Here is a 19335-nt window from a genome sequence, read left to right as displayed (position 1 = left end):
TTTTGTTTTAAATGAAGTGTCTTTTCTGGATTTTTATTTCTGATTCTTTTTTTAATATGAAAAAATTGTGTTGTGCAAGTGAATAACTAAATACACTGCCTGGCCAGCAAAAAGGTCACACACTTTAATATTCCATTTAGCTATAATTACAGCACTGTGACATAGTTTCCACAAGCTTCAACAATGTCACAACTAGGGGTGGGCGATATGGCCCTAAAATAATATCACGATTATCATGGTTTTTTTCGCGATAACGCTATGTCAAAACACTTAAGCAAAAAAAGGAAAAAAAAAATCATGAATACACATACTGCAACAAAATGAAAATATGAAAAATGAAATTTTATTATTGCATATGATATGATATGGCACACCCCTGACTAAGGTATTAAAAAAAAAATAATAATTTTATCAGATTGGTAACAGAAGTCAATGCTCCAGAATGTCGTGATACTAATACTACACTTCAAATATCTCCATATATTTTGGATTAAAGTAAAATAAATTATACTGGACAGATATAATCTGTCTCTAGTAGAAACAGAATGGGAAATGAGAACAGTGTATATTTTTCTTTTGATAAAAACAGTAAAAAAAAAAAAAAAAAAAAAAAGTAGTACCTTGATGTGATAATTAAGGTGTTTGATATGGCACGATATATCAGGATGTAATATCGTTCACAATATTTTAAAATGTTGGCGATATTATCGCATACGATATAGTATGGCAAACCCCTAGTCACAACATTTATTTCTGTCTTAGAGTTGCATTAATTTTTCCCTAAGATCTTGTATTGAATATGGAATATGCCTGTGCCTTCAGAGAAGAAAAAATTAATTTATGGAATAACCTGGGTCCTCATCTACTAAAGCTGTGGACGTACAAAAACATTGTGTAGGCCACATTTCACACTCATGATCAGATGTACTAGATGTGAATTGAATGTGACAATGTGTGTTTCTCCATGCCAGTTTCCTTTAGCAATTTTAACGTTTTAGCATATAACAGTGTGACAGTTGGTTGTGATGCACTGAACTTGCCAATGAGAGTTAATTTTTTCTGTGCAAACAAAAGTCTTAAGCTCTTGAGTGTACACATCATTTTAGTAGGAATTCAATGTAAGTCTTAGTACATGAGACCCTAATGACCTCTAATCTCGGAAGTCCAATGTTTATACTCCCCAGCAAATTAAAGCCGGTTTTGCTGGTGAGCATCACTGATAAGTGTTTATTTTAAGATACACAGCTGTTTAGACCCTATTGCTTTGAATTACTTTCACATTGTGCATGTGGAAATGCTCTTACTTTCACTGTTAAACATACTACTAAGTTTTAGTGTTTATTTCTACAATTTGATCTAAAACATTTTTCTGACCACACTCCTTACTGAAAGATGATGTGTCCTTATTGTTCTTCCCCTTTTTAATAATGTGTTGGACACTTCTTAACCTGATTTTAGTGGTTTCACCAATCTCCTGAGATGTTTTCTCTGCTTTTTTAATTAACCAGCTCACCTGATTTATCATTAAGCCTTTAGATTTACCAAACCAACTAATGCTAGACTCCCATTCGGAGCGCTTTAAATATGTTTTTTATGCTTTGAAGACACTGCAGCTATAAAATATGTGACATACTATTTGCATTAATGTTATTTGCGCTTTTTCTAGCATTGTTTATTTATTTAGTGTTTTACTGAGTGAATAAATGTTTTCTTCGGATGAGGCGCTTTTAATTCTAAATTTTACAGGTTATTAAATCTTTTTACAGCACTGTACATCGTGGAAATAATACAGTTAATTTCTCAAACGCTGCGGGCTTGGTGGGACACAGGAGAAGTGTAAATTAGTCCATTTCAATGGACCCTTTTACTTAGTGATTTGTAGTGATTTATAGAGAACCTACCCACTTCCAATCTCCACCGTTATATCAGAAAATGAGTGAAGAGCGCTAGAGGGAGCCCGTGAGTGGGCATAAAATGAATTAATGAATTCAAAATGATCCCACTAATGAGATTAAAACTTTAAAAATATCCGCTTTTCCAATATATTTATTTTATTTTGTATGGTAGAATGATGTGTTTTGCTAAAAAGCAAAGAAAATATTCCTATACATTTCCTAAATATACAGCTCTATAAATAAATAAGAAACCACTTAAAAATGATCAGTTTCTTTGATTTTACCAAATGCAAAACTTCTAGAATATAATCAAGAGGAAGATGAATGATCACAAGCCATCAACTAAGCTGAACTGCTTGAATTTTTGCACCAGGAGTGGCATAAATTTATCCAAAAGGAGTGTGTAAGACTGGTGGAGAACATGCTAAGGTGCATAAAAACTATGATTAAAAACCAGGGTTATTCCACCAAAATATTTCTGAACTTTTGAAACTTTATGAATATGAACATGTTTTCTTTGCATAATTTTGGTCTGAAAGCTCTACATTTTGTTTTTGTTATTTCAGCCATTTCTCATTTTCTGCAAACAAATGCTCTAAATGACAATATTTTTATTTGGAATTTGGAAGAAATGTTGTCCGTAGTTTATAGAATAAAACAACAATGTAAATTTTACTCAAACATATACCTATAAATAGAAAATCACAGAAACTGATTCTGAAACTGAAGTGGTCTCCTATTTTTTCCAGAGCTGTATTTTATAATTTTGCTCGACTGCTCCATTTACTTTCGACTCACTCGGGAGCGCCCTCTGGTGGTGTAACTAACCCATGAGAGATTCACAGGCGCTGATTGGATGAGCTGGTTGCGTCACTGCCTGTTCACGCGTTGATTGGCCGTTGAGGTGTGAGCTCATTTGGGCGCGGAGGAAGAACTAGATGAACACGGATAATTCAGAAATGTGAAATGTTGTGGATTTATTAAGTGATTTGCTATTCTTTCAGCCCGATTAAGCACAAATTATTTGCCATATAAACTCGGATCAGTCAGCTGCGTGGCGCTTGCGTTAGCTAGGTTATATCGGATTTACGGAGCATCGTGATTTAAGTTGGACACTGAAGATGCGAGAATAAGAATCCAGGTAAGAAAGTAAAGATGTGTCTCTGTGTATGGACGATAAGCGTCTGTTTTCATGCTGTGCTGTTGCGTTTTAGGTTGCAGATTCTTTATTAATCTAAAATAAATGTATGTAACCTATGTTATGTATTATACTCAGTAAATCAGGGGTGTGCAAACTTTATTTGTTGGGGGCCAGAAGGAGAAATATATTTGAGGTCACGGGCCACAGACTCTGTAATAAAATAAATAATGAAATATACCACTTTAAATAATACATTTTCCTGATTACTTTCATTTACACACCATTTAACAGTGTTGTGTAAATTAAGATTTTTCAAATAGATGTTTCATTTCATGATGTCTTTTAATATTAAACTCCTTAATTTCGGCAACTTTAGACTCTTTTGCCCTTTTTCTGCACTACAACTAAACTCCTTCTCCGCTTTTAGATTCTTTGGCCCGTTTTTCTGCGCTAAAATTTCACCCTCTCCACTTTTAGACTGTTTGGCCCGTTTTTCTTCGCTACAACTGAGCACTCTCCGCTTTTAGACTGTTTGGCCTGTTTTTCTGCGCTATAACAGAACACCCTCGCCACTTTTAAAACTCTTTGGCCCCTTTTTCTGCGCTACAACTGCGCACCCTCTCCGCTTTTAGACTCTTTGGCCCGTTTTTCTGCGCTACAACTTCACCCTCTCCTCTTTTAGACTCTTTGGGCCGTTTCTGACACCTAGCGTTCAAACTTTGAATCTCACATTATAAAAACCTGCTTAACAGCGGGCCAACTTCATTCTATTTCTAAAATACCTCGCGGGCCGCTCCAAAAAAGAAACGGGCCGCGGGCCGTAGTTTGGACACCCCTGCAGTAAATTATACACTTCATATTAGCAGGAACTAGTTTTTCTTTAGGGTATAAAAAGAAAATAATGCTTGTAATAATGCTTATATATCAAATCCCATCATGTTTCAGCTTACTCTATTTTACAACCAAAAAAGTGCCATATATCTCCAGCCTTTCTCCTGCTCATGTTTACTCTGTGAATAAAATATAAGATGCGTTTAAGAAAGCAGACAAACTTTTGAAACAACAGGTACTTCAAACACACAATTAATACTCATGCAGCTTTACAGCTTAAATACTTTTAAAGGTTTCTAAGCCGAATGTGGTTAATTTTTTCTCAGTCCTGTTACCAAAACTCAAATATGACATTTAAAAAGCATGTTTAAAAGCAAGTCCACTAATTCCTTTGATTTTCTCTCAAGAAAGTCTTTATTTTAAAGAAAAGGTTGACTGCATGTTCAAATAATTGATATTTATGACAAAGAAAATCACTATATATGCATGCAAATTGTACTTTTCTAAAATATGCAAAGCCATTTTTATTGTAAAGACCAGAACCTGAAATTGATTGAATTTATTATCAGGCAATTTATTAAACAAATGGATAAATGATGAACAAAACGGAATTGGAAAAAAGTGGTTTACATTAACCAATATTCCAATTAATAAATCAATAAACTACGGGACTCTACTCACTCCTGTTACTTGCACTCGTTCTTGTTACTTTGTATGTTAGAGTAACACGTCTGAAAGTAAAAAGAACTGAGTTTTAAGTATAGAATTAGCAAAAATATGAAAAATAGCTAAATGGTAACACTTTGCAAAATTTATACTTTTTTTTACAAAATTTACAAATTTTTTACAAAATTATATTTCATGTGTAAAGTGTATACTCAGAGAGTGGGGATGGTTAGTAACTAATGCTATTTTTGTGTCCTAAATAGTTTTTATTCATGGTTTTAATTACATATCTTATTTTTGCAATAAGGTTAAAGTACACAACACTATGCTTTATTTTGTGTGCACATTTGTACATGTAATTTCCTGGCGACAGAAATGTCACTGATATATGGAACAGAATATGCCAATTACTAACAATGAATTGTATGATCCACTTCAGGGGTATAAAACAAGAATTACAAGATTCTTCCAGGCATGGAAACTGTACATTTATTTGTTGCAATATTTATTATTATAGGTAGGATGGATATGTGTACATGTTTTGGATGCCCTAAACCATTGTTTTTGCCCATTATTGGGGGGTGTTCAAGTCTTAAAGGCTAAACTGAAGTCCTCTATCAATTTTAGGCAGTGCTGAATGGGGACATGAGTAAAATCCATGATGAATTAAAAGTTCAGTGCTTTTATTAAGAGCTGGTGGCCGGGGCTTGGAGTAAGTTTCCATTATTACAATAAAGTATATGCAATGCAATCTGATTAATTGATTTCCATTTTATCTATAGGGTCTGTGTGCAGTCTTTACCTAAGAGCAAGAGGAGAAAGATGATAATGGTGGTGCTGTGTGGGATGACCCAGATACCACCAAAGTCTTGCAGATGGCTCTGTTTAAAGAAAAAATACCTTCACACAGGTCTGCCGCTATAACTGCTGCTGACGCTCCTGAGGAGATTCAGGAAAATAAGAATAGTCAGGTCCAGGCAAGGGTGAACAGACTGAAACGACCTAAGAAGACTGCAGATACTAAACCTGAGCTCTGTATACAAGTCACTGCCAGTGATCAGAAATGCTGCCAATCTGCACAAACATCCACTACAACTGTAAACGAGAGCAAACTGGGGCAAACTCTGAGGGAGGACGGTGGATGCTGCACATTACCTTCAGAAAGGCTCTTAAAGCAAAGTAACCTCAATACGATGACAGTGAAAGCTAGCAGCTTGCAGCTAAACAATTCAGCTTTCTGTTTGAGCAGCGCTTATACAGAACCAGACGTAATTGACCTTTGTGAAGATGAAGAAAATAATTTGCACATGCTTCTTACTGATGGACATTTGAAGAAACACTATGAACATACTGATTCACCACAAATCACAAAAATGAGGATAATAATGCCCAGAACCAGTGAAGATGATTTACGGACATTTCCTCAGACGGTTCACTGCAACGCTTTCAAATCACTGACCACCTTAAAGAGCCACAGAGAGATGGTGAGTGTAATTTCATCTTTATTTTAAATAATTTTATTTTGAAATTTTCCCATTTTCTCTCCATTTTACACGGCCAATTACCCAACCCACTCATTAGGAGTCCCCCTATCACTAGTAATGCCCCAACACACCAGGAGGGTGAAGACTAACACATGCTTCCTCCGATACGGGTGAAGTCAGCCACCGCTTCTTTTCGAGCTGCTGCTGATGCAGCATTGCCGAGCAGCCAGCGCACATGGAGGAAAGCGCAGCAACTCGGTTCTGATACATCAGCTCACAGACGCCCTGTGCTGCAGACATCACCCTAGGAGTGATGTGGGGAGAGAGTGCCATCTACCCACCCGGAGGGAGCAGGGCCAATTTTGCTCCCTCTGAGAGCCGGCAGCTTGATGGAATTTCATCTTTATTGAATTAAAATCTATCATCTATAAAGCTGCCTTTTTTTGGTTTATAATAATCATAATTCATTAGTTTAAAATCAATTAAAATCATTACAATCTTTCATTGAAATGAAACAAATTTTCATTTCACGTCATTAAAATCCTTTTTTTTTTTAAATAGACATCACCAGTAGTACCAGTTTTAGGGGCCAAAGCAAGCTCAGCTAAAAGACTCTGCCAATTACGAAAGTACATAGTTCTCCATTACAGTTGACTCAGTACATCACATACTGTATTGGATAACACATCCTTGCTTGTCTGGCTGAAGACACCTTTATTCACAGCTGTAAGGCAGATAAGCCAGCCCTAGTCACCCCCCAGATCTTTTCACACTTTTCACCTCACTTAGAACACATCACTTCTTCTCAGCTATTCTACTGAGACAGTTAGCCCTTTAACAAAGAAGCTTCAAACATATGGCGTCACATCAATGTCAAAAGTCGGGGGTGCAAATATACCAAGTGAAAAAAAAATTAACCAGCGTGATTTAACATTTTGCGCGTGTAAATGAATTTCTCCCGAGCACAAATGTGAACGTTCTTCTCGCACGCTATGTAAATTACCTGCGGCCGCAGCTTTTACTCGAGCAAGGCTTTTGCGCCCAAATAGGGGTGGTTTTGACGGAGTAGCCTCCCTCAGTGAATGCTATTGGCTGATATCTCCAATAGCATTCACCTTTAAGAGTCAGATGAGTGCGGAGAAAGAAGGACAGCAGGAGAGTTAGCTAACTAGCTATGCTAACATCCAAACAACTCACTCTCAGTTTCTCTAATTTTGCTAATTTATAGGTATATGTTTGAGTAAAATGAACATTGTTGTGTTATTCTATAAACTATGGACAACATTTCTCCTAAATTCCAGATAAAAAATATATATATATTTTAGAGCATTTATTTGCAGAAAATGAGAAATGGCTGGAAAAAAAACAAAAAAGATGCAGAGCTTTCAGACCTCAAATAATACAAAGAAAACAAGTTTATATTTATAAAGTTTTAAGAGTTCAGAAATCAATATTTAGTGGAATGATCCTGTTTTTTTAATACAGTTTTCATGCATCTTGGCATGTTCTCCTCCACCAGTCTTACACACTGCTTTTGGATTACTTTATGCCACTCTTGGTGCAAAAAATCAAGCAGTTCAGCTTGGTTTGATGGCTTGTGATCATCCACCTTTCTCTTGATTTACAATAAAAAAAAAAACACAAAAGTGGTCTCAATTTTTCCAGAGCTGTATGTCAGAAATGTAAATAAGTGTCACTATTACTATAAAAAAGGCAAAGATGATACATTTGCTCAACAAGGTGTTTAATCCAGGTCTGTTTTTCAGAGGTTGGGCTGGAGGGAGGATTTTACTGATAAAACCTGTGAGGAGCTACTGGAGCAGATTCAGGCTCAGAATCCGCGCTTTGCAGTCCATCAATTCTTCTCCCTTCTGCAGAAACGAGGGAGCCAGTTTAAAAAGAGTTTCCCTGGCCTCGGTAAGAGCTCAGACACACAGATTAGGACTGGATTTATTAGTAAAGATGGAGATTTGAAGCTTAAACTGAAGATCATTTGGTAGAAATGCCATTTGGCTCTCTTACTGTTGGGCAGGCTTGTCCTTTTATGTTACATTAGCTTACAAATCCTAGTGTAAGACACTGCTGTGGCTGATAAGCTTAGATTGTTTAAATAGGAATTCCAGTTATTTTCAGTTAATATAAAATATTATACAGAGTATAACACAGTTGTATCTGATCTGAGCTGTCTGTTTCAAATTCTGTATAAATGTATAAATGACTGAATAAATTATATTTGAGGTTTTGTGTGCATCTCTTTGTCAGGGACGATTTCACACACCCCCAGTGCTCCAGTCTTCAGAAAGAGGAAACAGGATGTAGAAGTTCTCCATGGTGACCAGGCCCTAAAGCGACAGCGGTGTAGTGAAGAGCTGAACCTAGACAAAGTGTGTGTGAATGCCTCCGACAGTGTAAACACACACAATCCTCACAGATGCCACAGTAAAGCCCCCAGCAAGAGCAGGCTAAGCGTGAGCCGGAGAAGGAAACAGCAGAACCCTGCTCCATCTGCTGTCCTGCATCCAGAGCAGAGTGTGTGCTCTACGGGAGAAAAGGCACCACTAGAATGTGTGACGAGGATGAGGGAGGAGGATGTGCTGTGGACGGAGAAGTACCAGCCTCAGCACTCAGGCGGGATCATCGGAAACTCTGCTTCAGTGGGGAAACTGCACAGGTTAGGGAGGGTGTGATCTCAAAGCGTTGTGATTATTATTGGTGTGCTACACCTGGCCTTTCTTTTAATGATTTAAACCTTGTGGTAAATCCTCTGTATTGCTCTCATAAAGTCTTCTCTTTATGGTAGACTGAGATACTGATACACCCTCCTTCCTGGATAGTGTTCTTCACTTGGGTTGATCTTGTGAAGAGGTTTTCTTAGCCATGAAAAGGATTTTGTGGTGATTAATCACTGGTGTGGTCCGTGAACGTTTAGGCCTCCTTGAGTTCCTGAGCGTACTTACCACTGTGCTCTTTTTTTATTTATATTTTTTTCTTCTTCTTCTTCATAAGCCTTTCCGGACTGTATTTGTTTCTCAGGGGGTCCTGTGGTAAATTTCTCTTTAATGGGGGGTGTGATATTATTCCTGTCTGGAATTACCATGTACGTGTTTTTCTCAGACTTTCTCAGAGAAAATTACAGGCTGCATTTCCCCCTTTTTTATTGAATTCTGTGGCCCTACATAGGGCTGCCACAAACGATTATTTTTATAGTCGACTAATCACCGATTATTTTTTATGATTAGTCGACTAATCGGATCATACGTTAATTGAATATAAAACACAGTTTATCACAATAGAATGCAGCTGCTATTATACAACCAACATTAGATTTCAGCTATATGCTAACTAAAAATAAAAACAATTAAAATCATAGTTCATTAAACCTTTAATGAAATATGCAGCTTGTTGTAACAGACAATTATTTTACTGTTTAGCATAAAGTGTAAACAACTGTGTAAAATAAGGATAAGGCACTGGCATTTATGAAACATCTCAACCGTGAGGTTGTTTGAACTATTATGAAAAAAAAGTATATTAATAAAAAATGCCTCTCTGTCCAGATATTGTGTACATTACCGTACACAGGGCAGCGGTCTGCACAGATCTGATTGGCAGAGGAGAGCGTTTGGTGATTTTACACCACACATGACTGATCTGTGAGTTTACTGCACCGAAAAGCACTGAAAACAGAAGCCACTGTCAGAATGAAATCCTTCTCTGTAGTTTATCGGTTTGGGACGGCATTTGTGACAACGTCTGGGTCCGGATCCGGATCGCGGTCCGCCTATTAGTGACCTCTGTTTTAAAGCTATCAAGATGAGTAAGTTAAGTACTAAGTTAACGCTCTGTTTACGCTAATTTTAGCAGCTAAATAGCAATTTAGCTTCTTCGTCATTTAATCAGCCATAACATGCCTCCTTTTCAGGTGCTCGTGCATCGCGGTTGTGCTGCCGAGGAAGGCAAGTTCTTCATTGCAGATATTGCATTGCACGCGTTTCACTTTTATTTTCTTGGTGATCCCACACTTTTGAGTTCTGTAGCGGGGTAGCCATGAAACCAGAGCCTGTCTGTATAATGTCCTGAGATGTCGTCCACTACCTACCCCGGTTTCCACTACTGCGCATGTGCGTCCAGGACAGAAAGGCAGTCGCAGCAGTTTGGAGAGAAAAACAAAGAAAAAAAAAAAACGACTAATCGACTATTAAATTAGTCGTCGACTATTTTAATAGTCGACATAATCGTGACTAGTCGACTAATCGTGGCAGCCCTAGCCCTACAGGTCCTACAGTGTTAGTCCCGTATGGGCAACCATTCGGGTCTCCTGGTCTCCTGGCATTAAATAAAATAGCTATTTGTCCACTGCGGTCCAGATGCAAGAGTTTTATTATTGCGTAGAAGTGTAAAAAAAATCCTGAGAAACGAATCATCTCCGGATAGGGCTTATAGGATGTTTTTAATCAACCCCTTGAATTAAACCTGAAAGTCTGCACTTTAAATACATCTCATTTGTTTCATTTTACATCCATTGTGGTGGCATGCAGATCCCAAAACATGAACAATGTCACTGTCTAAATATTTATGGATCTAACTATATAGAAGATATTACTAATAACCTCTTTTTTTGGATTCTGGTGGTAACAGCTGGCTGAAAGAGTGGAGGATGAGAGCAGACGTGGAGGAGAGAAGGAGGAGACGAGAGGAACGGTGCAGGATGCAGGAGGAGAACAGTGGTAATAAGACTGTGTACTGGCAAGAACATGGAAATATTATGATGCAGGGGTTACAGTTCAGTATATTAAGATAAATTGTAATACTGTTAGCAAGGTGATGTTTTGCAGTTAATTGGAGATCATGTTCAGCACTAGGGCTGCACAATATTAGAAAAATAATGCTGCTGCACTTCTCAGGCAGCAGCATCCTGTCACTTACACAGACACAGATACAATGCTGTGTATCTGCTTCTTGAGTCAAGAATCAAAACGTTGCAACATGACATGTTTGATTTAATTTAAGTGACATTGCACATCTTGCGATGACTCACATCATGATGACGATACTTAACAATATATCATGTAGCCCTATTCAGTGCCTGTACCCCTCCTGTCTGCAGAGTCGTGGGACTGTGGTGATTTTGTGGGAGAGTCCTTGATGATAGAGGATCAGGTGGAGCTGTGTAACACTGTGCTGATTGTGGGACCTGTTGGGGTGGGGAAGACTGCAGCTGTGTACGCCTGCGCTGAAGAGCTGGGATATAAGGTCTGATATTTTCCAGATATTCACAATATATGTGTATAAATCTTTCCGATATCACTGAGAGACTGTTGTTACTGTCGTTGCTCATCCTTGCAGGTGTTTGAGGTGAACAGCTCATCTCTGCGCAGTGGACAGCTTGTTCTCTCTCAGCTCAGAGAAGCCACTCAGTCTCACCAGTTGGGGGCGCTCCGGCCTGACTCCCCAAAACCCCACAGCAGCCTAAGCACTGATGCAGTCGAACTTCCAGCTTCCAGAGCAGCTCCTGCAGCCACTTTTAGTGAGTTCACTGCAGCTGAATGTGTGGACTTTGAACAAAACACAGCACTAAAAGAGCCCATAATCATATAAAGCCTGTATTTTTGATAAAGACTGATACAAACTGTGGCGTAATCCCATTTCTCTTTTGTACCCCTACCCCTTGTTTCGAGTATAACTTTGTTCTAAGGAGAATGGGGGAAATCTCACTCTTAACAATTGGGACAATACAGATTGCACCCAATACAGATATAGCTGTAGCAGTAGAGTGCTAAAGTTCAGCAACCTAGCTGCTGGTTAAGTAGTTAACTTTAGGGCAGAAATGAATTATTATTGTCTATTCCTTAATCCCTCTGTGATTAGGGAGCTTGAATTATCTTTTTTTAGGTTCATTTTATTTTATTTTCCATTCCATCTTATAGGATGCTGCCTTTACCATCTGTTGCACCATTTAAGGTGGAACAGTAAAGTTAGCTAGCTAGCCAAAAAAGCTAGCTAGCTAGCCTTTTAAAGCTTGCTATGAAAAATATGTCCATAAAACATTGATAGACACATTAAACTATGGTAATTTAGTGGTTATCATAATTTTTAACCAGGAAAATAGCCAGATTTGTGGGTTTCTTTGGTTGTTTGTGCCGCCATCTTGCCACTGATTCCCACAGCCCTCTGTTTTGAGTAAGCCTCTGAAAAATCTCCGTTTGAAGGGTCCCCTCTCTCCCCCTCCAGCCTTCCAAAAATCTGGACACCCCACCCCTAGGCTTTTACGTACAAAACAGAGGGTTAAGGCTAAGTGGTTGGGTCAAAAAATCAAACAGGATTGGGCCTGTGTATAAGACATGGCTATATTTTCATGGTTTATTATATTTATTGACATAATAAATGCATTTAACGATTATACACAATTAAACTTTATAACAACTTGGTCACTTCCACTGTTTACTGTTTTCAAGACACAAAATGTTGAGGTAAACACTTCAGCTACTGCTAAAGTACAACTTTCTGTGCATCACAGAAGAAGAGACTTCCAGGAAAGCTGTGGCTTCCTCCAAGAAAAGCTCCCGGAGCGTTCCCCGAAACAAGAGCTCTGCTCCAGCCGTGACCATCAAACATTTCTTTAAGAGAACTGACAGGCCTGTGAACAAGATCAGTGATCTTCAGCAAGACCATCAAGGTATGTCTGTGAAACATCTCCCCCAGGTAAATGAATGTTGGTGTATTGCTGTTACTGTTGGAGTCCAGCTAGTGGATGACCAAATTAACAGTTTACACTGATGCTGATTTTTAGGGGCTAAAAGTGACTTAATTTCAAGGATATATTAGAACAGTGAGTGTATATTAGCATAGATTGATATCTCACACATACCTTTGGCATGGAGTAGCTGAGTTGTAGTCGAGCTGTTAATCATACTGTTATTGTTTGGCAGATTTTTCCAGTAAGACTGATGTTAGTGTAAAATGTCACGTGATCTAATTACCCTATGCTGGTAGGCTAGCTTGTTAACTAGCTCCTCTTCTGGATGACCATCTGGTCTTGAGCTGGATTTTTAGGAGGGTAGTTTTTTATCCAGCAAGCTACTATTAGTGGTGGACTCTGTCTTGGCCTTGTATTTGTATGCAATTTTAACACAATGCCGTTTTAAAATGTCCTTTTAGCTGTCTGAGATGCTTGGTCTAAGAGAAGGGGGCTGGTCTACCTAAAAAACAGCTCAGTCTGCTTCCTCTTCTGGTATTTAAAAGAGTAATCAGCATTGTAGATTTGTACTAAAATCATCCAAACTATGAAGGGGGGGAAAACCTATGGAATTGTTTAGTAATCAATAAGTATTTTAGATTCTTAGTAGCACTTCTTGCTTAGATGACAGTTTTGGTACATTGTGGCATTTTCTCAGTCAGCTTTATGAGGTAGAGTACCAGATAGAATAGTTTTAACCAGTTTACTTTGGCGCTCATGTTGCATGCTTTATTTCCTCAGATTCTTATTCAGTCAAGCCTGATGTGATTCCTGAGTGCGACTCTAAAGCTGGAGCCTCCAGTGATGAACATGCACTGAACACTGAAGACCCTCAGTTAAACAGACGACCCCAGACACCTCCCATATCTCTCATACTGTTTGAGGAGGTAAAGAAAAGCACAACCAACACAAACAATCATAGTAGTAGTAATAGTAGTGGTGATAGTAATAGTAATACTTAAGTCTCTTTGTTAGTTTGATCAAATAAAATGGAATTACATAGTAAACCAAAAGGGGCTTTGGCCTCCACAATCCCCTGACCTATTAGCAACTATTATTCAGCACCTTCAAGGACTCTTTCAAGAAAAATATTCCAGATGATTCATTAAGACTGAGGAAAAAGGAGTGTGCAAATATGTAATCAAAGCAAAATAATAAAGTATAAAACATATTCTGGTTTGTTTAACACGTTATATTATGTACAGGTTTACTGTTTTAATATGAAATAAAAAAATACAATGTAAAAAAACATGTAAAGAAATATAACACCTTAAATAAGAAGACTTGACTTTTACTGTACTTCTTTTAATATTACTATTGTTTTGTATTGCTTTTGTATTACTGTGATGTTGGAGCTCCTTGCCTTCTCCCACTCTGTAACCCTTTTGGACCTGTCTTGTCCCTTATCTGGAGTGTTTAGACATTTTTAGAGACTCCGAGAGACGACTGACGATTATGAGGACTAATCTTTGCAGCCCTTATTATTATTCTTGAAAAGGAAAATCCTAAATTTGATTATCTGATGCACTTTATTCTTTATTTTAATCTGCAGGTTGACATCATCTTCAGTGAGGATGTGGGCTTTCTCACAGCCATAAAGACCTTAATGACCACAACTAAGAGGCCCATTATTCTGACAACAAATGGTGAGTCTTTTTTATTATGAGAACCTATTTAACGCTTGTAAAAAAAAATTGTGTTTTAAAACGGAACTCTATGGATTTTTTTCTTTTTTTTTTTTACAGATCCTTTGTTTAGTAAAACCTTTAATGGTCACTTTGAGAAAATATACTTCAAAACTCCTTCAGTGGTAAGTGCACTGTGTGCACACACATTAGATAGATAGGGACAAAAGTTGTGGAACATCTGCTCATTGATTAATTCCCTCCCTTCACAATCAAGGGTATTAAAACATAGTTTATCCTGCATTTGCTGAAGTAACTGTCTCTACTGTCCAGGAAAGGTTTTCTACTAAATCTTAGAGCATTGAGTTGTGAACAGGTTTCTTTGTTATGGGCTCCAGACAGCAGATAAACTGCATGTGTGCTTCTGTATATCTGTACATGTGAAGTTTTTCTCGTTTTTTTTTTGTTTGTTTTGTTTTTTCTTCAAACAAGACCTCTGAATCATTGGTTTCTTATGTTAAAAGTTTTGCTGTTTTGCAAACAGTTTTATTTTGTGCTTACTTATAATTTATATTGGAGACTGCTTTAAGTGTTTATTTATTATTCTTTTTTTGCCTCCTACATGCAATTCACTGTGTTGTTTAATGTAATGCAACTTACATATGCTATGTTGGCTCCGTTTTGCATCACAAGGGAACAACATGTAAAGGAAAAAAAAAGCTAACTAATGGGAAATGTTACATGTTGATTTCTGAAACAATTAAATTAAGAAATAATCATTAAGAAATTATGACTGGATCTTAAATTATATTTATTGAGGTCTTAAAAAGCATTAAATTTGACTTTTAAAATGGTGTAAAAACCCTGCATTGTCCATTTTGTAAATCCTCTGTGATGGGGAGCGAAAATTAGCTTTTATTTTATTTTTCTGTTCCACCTTAAAAACTGCAGCCTCTGCCATATGTTGCACCTTTTTATGCTTGTTGTAAAGAAAATTCCCATAAAACATTGAAACTACACATTAAAATATGGTAATATATTGGTATAGTTATCATTTTTAAGGAAAAAAAAGTCATATCATGCATTTCTTCCAACACAAAAAATTGTTCCATTAGTCAAGCATTCTCTCTTCATATGCTTTTCTGAAAGGAAATCACCAGAAGTTACCTGCAGTGCTTGTGTGTGGTGGAGAATGTGTGGCCAGACCCAGAGGACCTCAGCTTCCTGCTGGAGGAGTGTAAAGGTGATGTGAGGAGGAGTGTGTTGGAGCTGGAGCTGTGGGCTTGCAGCGGAGGAGGACAAACACACCAACACAATCTGAACAAAACACTGACGGTGAGAGCGACCTCATTTATTACACCTTCAAGCCGAGAATTCAGCAGCAAAACACACAAACTTAGTCCACATCTTGTGTTGCAGTGTGGCTCCTGGGCTGAGCTGGACAGCAGTGAGAGTGTGGATGTCTTGGTGGAGAACTGGAGGATGGGACGCAGTCTTTTCTACTCAAACCTAGAGCTGCTGTTCAGTTCACACTCCAGATCATCTGAGAACATGGATAAAAAGAACATCTTCAATGCAGATAAAAGCATCAAGTTTGTGAAGACGCTGTTGAATGACGACACTTCATCCAGCTCAGTTCCAAAAAAGTCAAAAACACTTTCAAGACTGAAAGGGAGGAAACTTTCAGCTGGAGATGAACTGAAAATGACACATAAGTCTTCTTCAAAGTGTTTCCATGTTTTATTTGATAGATTTAACCAATCCTCATGTCCTGCAACAAGGATAGACCAATTAGAAAGTATCTCAGCTGAAAAAAGCTTATCTAAGGTAAAGTCTTGCTACCTGGAGTCAGTGGCGCAGTTTTTTGACACCATGTCTTTCCTGGACACTTGTATTTACAAGCAGAAGCTGCAGGTAAGGGTGGGCTGGGTTATTATTATAAATATGATTTACTTCATAGTAAGTTTTTCAAAAATATGTGAGTCTGAGTATTCTAAGTAAATCTGGAACAGCTTGTGAGGTCTTTGATCTGGTCCAACAGAAAGTTACCACACTTTTCGCACTAGAAGGTGCACTAAAATATATTTTTAATATTTTCCCAAAAATCAACAGTGCACCTTATAATACAGTGCACCTTTTATATATGAATTTTACCAGTCAGGTTGTGAGGAGCAGTAAAGCCACTCTGCTAAATTGCAGCGTTATACAGCAGCTTCTGTTTAGCCCGAGGCACCGAGGCTGGAGCAGTATTAGCATTAGCTGCTAACCGTGCTATGTAAATATTAAGTTAAATATTATCGGCTTGTAGCCTTTTACCAACCCTGGCTAGCACTGCTAGAGCAGCATTAGCATTACCCAGTAACTGTGCTAAGTGCTAGCTTAGCTTTCGCAGTTCTGAGGTGAGTACATTGGACTGTAGTCTGCGTGTTTACCGTGTTAAAACAATCCATGTGGGATGAATTGCTAGCTAATATCACCCTGGTTTATCAGAACCCTCAGGATTCCTCAGTGTAGTGCTGTTGGGTGTCATTAGCCGCTAATCGCAACTAGCACTAGCGATTAGCTGCTGGAAATCTAAGGTTACTGTAAATAAACAGAGGTGCTTTACTCACCCAAATAAACAGTTTTCAGAGAGAAATTTGTGTAGATTAACATCCAGAGCTTGTTTGACCTAAAAATGCTTTACTTATTTTAGATTTTCTGCTAAATTAGAAGTAAAACCAGTGTTGCATAATGCGTCTTATAATCCTATGCACTTTATGTATTAAAATAGACCAGAAAACTAGATGTTTATTGATTTTGCACCTTACAGTGCAAAAAATACAGTAGGTTTTATTACTATATATTACTTGTAACTTTTACCCTCTTAATTTGCAGGTTCCAGGGCAGTGCCAGCCTGGTCCACTGGGCTGGATGGGAGCCCATCTGACTGATAGTTTAGTGGATGAGCTGAGAGAGGATGGGGTAAATACACACTTGGAGAAAAGTTATGAGTTCCTGTCTGTGTTGGAAGGTCTGGGCTTCCACCAGTGTAGAGCTGAACTGTCTGAGGCTCAGAGAACACTGGAGAAACTGACGGCGGGGATTGGGGGAGAAAGACTTCTCCAACTAACGGAAGAACTAATTTCTGAATCATCAGATGCTCATGTCTCTCAGAATAAACCCAGGTGAGTGAGTGAGTGAGTGAGCTGTTAATTATGGCTTAAGTATGACCCTAAAATAATAGACTATATTGATATTCTTGCTGATATGATAAATGGTTGAAAAAAATAGAAATTAGATTTTAGAAATATATACAGAATAGAACAGATTATATTACTGCAACAAAATACATCTTAACATTTTGTTTGTTATAACAGTTTCTAACACTAAATAAAAACTCTTAAAATAAAAAAATCTTTGTGCTTTTGTCTATTCCAAATAGAAACTTACTAAGACTTTTTTGCATAAAAAAAAAATAATAAGTTGTGTAAAATAATGTGTGTAACAAAAAACCTATAACAATATTTAGAAGATAATATTTAGAGTAAGATCCAAATGATTTGGACAGTGAAACAATCTTCATGATTTGGGCCCTGAATCCTACCACACTGGATTTTAAATGAAACATATGAGATGTGGTTGATGTGTAGACTTTCAGGTTAGGGTCATTTCAGGGGCTGGATTTAAATCCAGTGTGATGGGATAAAGATCATCGTAGGACAAATATTTTTGGGCCTAACTGCATGCATATAATCTGGAGATGCTGGAGAGCCACAAAGAGAGACAGAGAGAGAGAGAGAGAGAGGGAGACCTCGAGACAGAGCAAAAGAAAGAGAGAGACTGAGATACAGAGCGACAGACACAGAGACATAGTCAGTGGCTGTTTAAACTCCTGCTTATTGCAGAGAATGTAGTACATTCCTAAAATATTAGATAAAAGTGGAAGCCGTGTGATATATTGTATTTAATTTATTTTAAATTAATGGCTGAGAGTTTGTCTTTTTTTTCCAGTGTTGCCCTCAAGAGAAGAAGAGAGGTCCTAAACAAGCTGCTCTCCAGCAAAGCTTTCTGTTGTCATGGTAACAAGAAAGCGGTTGCTGTGGATTACCTGCCTGCCCTTCGCTCCATTTGCAGAAGTGAAAGTGTGAAGCAGCAAAACGGACCCAGGTGATGAGTTTGATTAAAATGATTAAAATGAGTAAAATTAAAGTGTAAAAATTAAAATGATTATAGTGATGATTCCAATCATTTTAATTTTACTTAAGATATACATTTATTTTAGACTTAATACATTATATAGTATAGACCTTTTGAGAGAGCAAGACTCAAATCAGGCCAGCAGTATTAGCTGAATAGCTGAATCAGGTGGATTCAAACGAAAACACTCCACTGGGGCTGCATGATTTTAAAAAATCCTTTTAATATCCAAAACTGTGGGAAATACATAATATTGGAAAGATATAATCTGCATTTGTTAAGATTGCTAAGGAAAATGAGAACATTTTGGATTTTCATTTTTCATTTCATGCAGCAAAAAAGTTTAACATAACTTGTTTGGTATAATTTGACACTTCACATCCTGCAATGTAAGTATTGCTATAGTGAGCATTGCAATGCAGATATTAAAACAATGTTGTGCAGCCCTACACTAATTTATTTAAAGGGCAGCATCTGCTATATCTGCTATATATCTGCTACATTTTTGTAAGGTTTAATTTATGGCAAATTCATGTAAATTGTTTGTGCTTGTGTTTATTAACAGATTTATACACTACCTCAGCGACATTCGCCTGCCCCTCCCCAAGAGCGTTTTTCAACTGCTAGCCTCAGATCTACACTGACACTGCACTGTGGAGCTTCTGACTGTTTCCTGTTAGCTCTGTATAAATCTACACTGATCTAAAAACAACTCTATTTAATATAATAAATATTTATATTTTCTTATACCTTTTGTTAAACATATTTCTTTGTTTTG

General features: G+C 37.5%; 1 protein-coding gene across 1 annotated transcript; it reads left to right on the top strand.

Annotated features, from left to right (window-relative positions):
• The first annotated feature begins 2920 nt into the window (after positions 1–2920).
• Positions 2921–19304, top strand: atad5b (ATPase family AAA domain containing 5b). Its single transcript, XM_022675215.2, has 16 exons — positions 2921–3036; positions 5316–6017; positions 7784–7934; positions 8280–8688; positions 10656–10744; positions 11125–11270; positions 11364–11544; positions 12535–12693; positions 13495–13640; positions 14306–14399; positions 14499–14563; positions 15528–15713; positions 15798–16292; positions 17256–17545; positions 18372–18527; positions 19123–19304. The coding sequence occupies exons 2-16, from the start codon at positions 5409–5411 to the stop codon at positions 19199–19201; spliced, it is 3255 nt and encodes a 1084-aa protein (XP_022530936.2). The 5' UTR covers positions 2921–3036; positions 5316–5408; the 3' UTR covers positions 19202–19304.
• The last annotated feature ends 31 nt before the right edge of the window (positions 19305–19335 follow it).

This window comes from Astyanax mexicanus, chromosome 5, assembly GCF_023375975.1.
Source record: "Astyanax mexicanus isolate ESR-SI-001 chromosome 5, AstMex3_surface, whole genome shotgun sequence".
NCBI lineage: Eukaryota > Metazoa > Chordata > Actinopteri > Characiformes > Acestrorhamphidae > Astyanax > Astyanax mexicanus.
This window is presented reverse-complemented; position numbering and strand designations above follow the sequence as displayed.